The sequence below is a fragment of the Melopsittacus undulatus genome, chromosome 27 (genome assembly GCF_012275295.1).
Source record: "Melopsittacus undulatus isolate bMelUnd1 chromosome 27, bMelUnd1.mat.Z, whole genome shotgun sequence".
Lineage (NCBI taxonomy): Eukaryota > Metazoa > Chordata > Aves > Psittaciformes > Psittaculidae > Melopsittacus > Melopsittacus undulatus.
This window is the reverse complement of record NC_047553.1, coordinates 771,668-777,645: the sequence shown is the minus strand read 5'-3', so window position 1 is coordinate 777,645 and position 5,978 is coordinate 771,668. Positions and strand designations below refer to the sequence as shown.

General features: G+C 58.5%; 1 protein-coding gene across 1 annotated transcript in view; it reads right to left on the bottom strand.

Annotated features, from left to right (window-relative positions):
* Window positions 1-5,654, bottom strand: part of LOC117437758 (uncharacterized serine/threonine-protein kinase SBK3-like) — a 5,926-nt gene extending 272 nt beyond the window's left edge. The window contains exons 1-3 of the mRNA XM_034072373.1: window positions 5,480-5,654; window positions 5,194-5,396; window positions 2,305-2,830 (exon numbers count right to left, since the gene is read on the bottom strand). Of these exons, the coding sequence (XP_033928264.1) occupies window positions 2,305-2,830; window positions 5,194-5,396; window positions 5,480-5,654 (904 nt within the window). The remainder of the gene's footprint in view (window positions 1-2,304; window positions 2,831-5,193; window positions 5,397-5,479) is intronic.
* Between the last annotated feature and the right edge of the window lie 324 nt (window positions 5,655-5,978).

Here is a 5,978-nt window from a genome sequence, read left to right as displayed (position 1 = left end):
AGGATCATTCCAAGCCTGGTTTTAACTGGGGTTGTGAGTGATGGGCACTGGTTTGTAACTGGGGGGGGGGATGGGTTCGGTTGCTGACGTCGTGTGGCCATAGCAGGTACTGCAGGGGGGGCCCGAGCAGCCCTGAGGCACCGCAAAATACCCTCAAAACACCCCCAAAACACACCCAAAACACACCAAAAAACACCCTTTAATGCAGCCAAATACACCCAAACCCACCCAAAATCATCGAAAACCACCCAAACCCCACCCAAAATAATCCAAACCCACCCAAAATTCATTAAAACCACTCAAAATCATTCAAAACTGCCCAAAATCATCGAAAACCACCCAAAGAATCCAAAATCGCCCAAATCAGCCAAACTTAACCCAAAATCATCCCGTGAAAAACCACCCAAAACCAACTAACATAACCCAAAACTACCCAAAATTAACACCAAATCGCCCAAACCCACCGGAAAGCACCCAAAACCAACAAAAAACCCACAAACCTCCCCCCTAAAACCCCTAAATCCCCAACCCCCCCCCCCCCCAAACCCTCCTAAAGGCAGCCCCATAGTCCCCCAATGGGGACCCCTCTGGCACTAGCCCCCCAAGCGCCCCATGGCCTCATTCCCCATCCAAAGCCTGAAGACCACCGATCCCTATGGGAATTCCGGGCCCCACCCCCACTTGTTCCTTCCAGAATTCCCTCAATTAAAATCCCTGTTTTATTTTCAATCAGATTTTTCCATCCTATAAAACTATTCCATGATAAATGAGGTGTTATTTTATCATGGCTGTATAAATTCTAGGCGATTTATATGGATATCATAAATTTATAGGCTTTTATATGGCTATATAAATTATAGGGTATTTATATGGCTATCATAAATAATAGGCTGTGCATAGCGCTGTTATAAACCCTATAGCCCAGGAGCGCTGCAGTTCCAGTGTTGGCCACAGGAGGGAGACAGAGACCACGTGTCCCTATCACCCAATGACATCAGTGTCTGTGTCTCCATCAGCCAATGACATCAAAGTCCCTGTCCCCATCAGCCAATGACATCAGTGTCTGTGTCCCCATCAGCCAATGACATTGATGGACACTGGAATGCGTTTCCCATATGAGCTATGGATGCTCCATCCCTTGCAGTGCTCAGGACCACACTGGAGCCTCCTAATGGAATCCTCCTCTTCCCATTCCAACCCATTCCATGCCAACTTCCAATCCCAACCCATCCCATGCCTCCTAATAGAAGCCTCCATTGCCCATTCCACCCCATTCCATGCCTCCCCATTGCATTCCTTGCAGTGCTCAGGACCACACTGGACCAGGTTGGAGCATCCTAATGGAAGCCTCCCCTTCCTTGCCCCCTTCCCATCCCAACCCATCCTGTGCCTCCCTACCCAATCCCTGCAGTGCTCAGGACCACAGTGGAGCATCCTAATGGAAGCTTCCTCTTCACATTCCAACCCATTCCATGCCCCCATCCCATCCCAACCCATTCCATGCCTCCTAATAGAAACCCCCCTTCCCATCCCATCCCACCCCACCCCATTCCATGTCTGCTTCCCATCCCAACCATTCTGTGCTTCCTAATGGAAACTCCCCCTTCCCATTCCACCCCATTCCATGTCCCATTCCCATCCCATCCCATTGCATGATAATGGAAACCCCCCCTTCCCATCCCATCCCACTCCATCCCATCCCAACCCATTCCATTCCTCCTAATGGAAGCCTCCCCTTCCCATCCCACCCCATTCCATGCCTCCTAATGGAAACCCCCCTCATCCATCCAATCCCACCCCTTCCCATTCCACACCATTCCATGCCCCCTTCCCATCCCATCCCATTCCATGCCTCCTAATGGAACCCCCCCTTCCCATCCCATCCCACTTCATCCCATCTCAACCCATTCCATGTCTCCTAATGGAAACCTCCCCTTCCCATCCCAACCCATTCAATGCCTCCTAATGGAACCCCCCCATCCCATCCCATCCCCATCCCACTCCTTCCCATCCCAACCCATTCCATTCCTCCTAATGGAACCCCCCCTTCCCATCCCATCCCAACCCATCCCATCCCAACCCCTTCCATTCCTCCTAATGGAACCCCCCCCCCCATCCCATCCCATCCCATCCCATCCCACCCCTTCCCATTCCACCCCATTCCATGCCCCCTTCCCATCTCATCCCATTCAATGCCTCCTAATGGAAACCCCCCATCCCATCCCCCCCCCATCCCATCGGTACACTTTCCCCCCCCATCCCCCTCACTCCTCCCCCCCCTCCCCCCCCTCCCCTCCCCCCCACCCCCCCAGGGCAGCTCCAGGTACTGGTTCACTTCCATAGCAGGACTCCTGCGGTCGGGATCCAGGCTCAGGAGCCTCCGGAGCATCCCCAGCCCCACGGCCCCAATGTCCCCCCATGCAGCGGGTACCGCTGCCCTCTGACCCCGTTGCCAGGCACTGAACTCCTGGTACCCTGCATCCGTCTCCATGGCGACGGCCCATGGGAAGCATCCGGTGCAGAGGCAGAAGAGCAGGACCCCGAAGGCCCAGACGTCCAGGCTGGGATCCAGGGGCAGGGTCTGGGAGCCCTGCAGGGAGCAGAGCTCCGGGGGCGCATAGGGCAGCGGGGTCTGCATGGGGCCCATAGGGAAGCCCTGGACCCGGGTGAGGCCGAAGTCACCCAGTTTGATGCGCTGACAATGGGGGTCGAACAGGAGGACGTTGTCCAGTTTGACGTCAGCATGGACCAGAGCTCGGCCATGGAGGAAGTCCAAGGCTGAGGAGAGCTGAGAGGCACAGAGCTTGATCTGCGGCTCCGGGAGACCCTGCTGGGGGGGGGATGGGATGGGATGGGATGGGGATGGGGATGGGATGGGATGGGGATGGGATGGGGATGGGGATGGGATGGGGATAGGATGGGATGGGATGGGATGGGATGGGATGGGATGGGGATGGGATGGGGATGGGATGGGGATGGGATGGGATGGGGATGGGGATGGGATGGGATGGGGATGGGATGGGATGGGGATGGGATGGGATGGGATGGGGATGGGATGGGATGGGGATGGGGATGGGATGGGATGGGGATGGGATGGGATGGGATGGGGATGGGGATGGGATGGGATGGGATGGGATGGGATGGGGATGGGATGGGGATGGGATGGGATGGGATGGGATGGGATGGGATGGGATGGGGATGGGATGGGATGGGGATGGGATGGGGATGGGATGGGATGGGATGGGATGGGATGGGGATGGGATGGGATGGGGATGGGATGGGATGGGATGGGGATGGGGATGGGATGGATGGGGATGGGATGGGGATGGGGATGGGATGGGAATGGGGATGGGATGGGATGGGGATGGGATGGGGATGGGATGGGATGGGGATGGGATGGGATGGGGATGGGATGGGGATGGGATGGGATGGGATGGGATGGGATGGGATGGGATGGGATGGGGATGGGATGGGATGGGGATGGGATGGGGATGGGATGGGGATGGGATGGGATGGGATGGGATGGGGATGGGATGGGGATGGGATGGGGTGGGATGGGATGGGGATGGGATGGGGATGGGATGGGGATGGGATGGGATGGGATGGGATGGGGATGGGATGGGGATGGGATGGGGATGGGATGGGGATGGATGGGATGGGATGGGGATGGGATGGGGATGGGATGGGGATGGGATGGGGATGGGATGGGGATGGGATGGGATGGGATGGGGATGGGATGGGATGGGGATGGGATGGGATGGGGATGGGATGGGATGGGGATGGGGATGGGATGGGATGGGATGGGGATGGGGATGGGATGGGGATGGGATGGGATGGGATGGGATGGGGATGGGGATGGGATGGGGATGGGATGGGGATGGGATGGGATGGATGGGATGGGGATGGGATGGGATGGGATGGGGATGGGGATGGGATGGGATGGGGATGGGATGGGATGGGATGGGATGGGAGGGATGGGATGGGGATGGGATGGGGATGGGATGGCATGGGATGGGATGGGGATGGGATGGGATGGGATGGGGATGGGATGGGATGGGGATGGGATGGGGATGGGATGGGGATGGGGATGGGATGGGATGGGATGGGATGGGGATGGGATGGGATGGTATGGGGATGGGATGGGATGGGGATGGGATGGGAGCAGGGATGCAGGAATGGGGATGGGATGAAGGGGGGAGATGTGGGAGGCCATGGGGATGGATGCAGGGCAAGGGGATGCCCATGGAGAGGATGGGGATGGATCCATTGCAAAGGGACCCCCATTACCAGCATGGGCAGGGACCCAGTGCTGAGGGGACCCCATGCAAAGGGGAACCCCATTGATGGGGTGGGGATGGACCCAGTGCAAGGGGACCCCCATACACAGGGCATGGGGATGGACTTGTTGCTGTGGGACCCCCATAGACAGGATGGGGATGGATCCATTGCAAGGGGATGCGCATAGAGAGCATGGGGATAGACCCAGTGCTAAAGGAACCCATTGCAAAGGGGAACCCCATGGAGAGGATGAGGATGGAGCCATTCCAAAGGGACCCCTGCACTCTAAAGCATCCCCCCTCCAACCCCTTCCCCATCCCAATGACATTCCCTGCCTTTTTCCCTCCCCTATTCCCATCCATCCCCTCCCCTTTTCCCATCTGTCCCATCCCCCTCCCATCCCCTTTCTGCCCCTCTTTCCCATCCATCCCATCCCATTTCCATCCCCTTTATCCATCCCATCCCCTTTTCCCATTCCCTTTTCCCATCCCATCCCCTTCCCTTCCTCTTTTCCCATCCCCTTCTCATGCCCTTTTCCCATCCATCCCATCCCCTTTCTCCCCTTTTTTCCCATCCCATTCCCATCCCCATCCCATTCACATCCCCTTTCCCTATCATTCCCACACCATTCCCATCCCCATTCCCCCCCCATTCCCATCCCCTTTCCCCATCATTCCCACACCATTCCCACACCATTTCCATTCCCATTCCCACCCCATTCCCACCCCATTCCTATCCCCATTTCCATCCCCATTCCCATCCCCTTTCCCCATCATTCCCATGCCATTCCCACCCCGTTTCTATCCCCTCTCCCCATCATTCGCACCCCATCCCCATCCCATTCCCCCCCCATTCCCATCCCATCCCCATTCCCATCCCATCCCCCCCCCACCCCCCCCATCCCCCCCCCGTTACCCCCGGCCGCAGCAGCTCGCACAGGTCCCCATTGGGAGCCAGCTCCAGCCCGAACCCGAAGTGGGTGCTGGTCTCGAAGGCCACGGGCAGCGCCCGCAGGCAGGATGAGTGCCCGGACACCCCCTGCGCGATGCACAGCTCCCATAGGAACGCACTGCGCTCCGTGCGCTCCTTGCGCAGCAGCTTCAGCACCAGCGGGGACCCTGCGGGCACCGCTCATCCCAATGGGAACACCGGGATGGGGAACGGGAATGGGGATGGGAATGGGGGGGGGGGATCCCGTTACCCCCATCCCGGGGCTGGGTGAGCAGCACGGAGCCATAGGAGCCGCTGCCCAGTTCCTGCAGCACAGTGAAGGACTCATCCAGATCCAGGTGGGGAAGGTCCTGGTCCAGCTGAGCCACCAGGCGCTCCAGGATCAGAGCGTTGTCCTCATCATCATCATCCTCATCCGGATCCATTGGGAGCGGGGGGGAGGGCTGGAGGGGATGGGATGGGATGGGATGGGATGGGGATGGGATGGGATGGGGATGGGATGGGATGGGATGGGGATGGGATGGGATGGGGTGGGATGGGATGGGGATGGGATGGGATGGGATGGGATGGGATGGGATGGGGATGGGGATGGGATGGGATGGGATGGGGATGGGATGGGGATGGGGATGGGGATGGGGATGGGGATGGATGGGATGGGATGGGATGGGGATGGGATGGGATGGGATGGGGATGGGGATGGGATGGGATGGGATGGGGATGGGGATGGGGATGGGGATGGGGATGGGGAT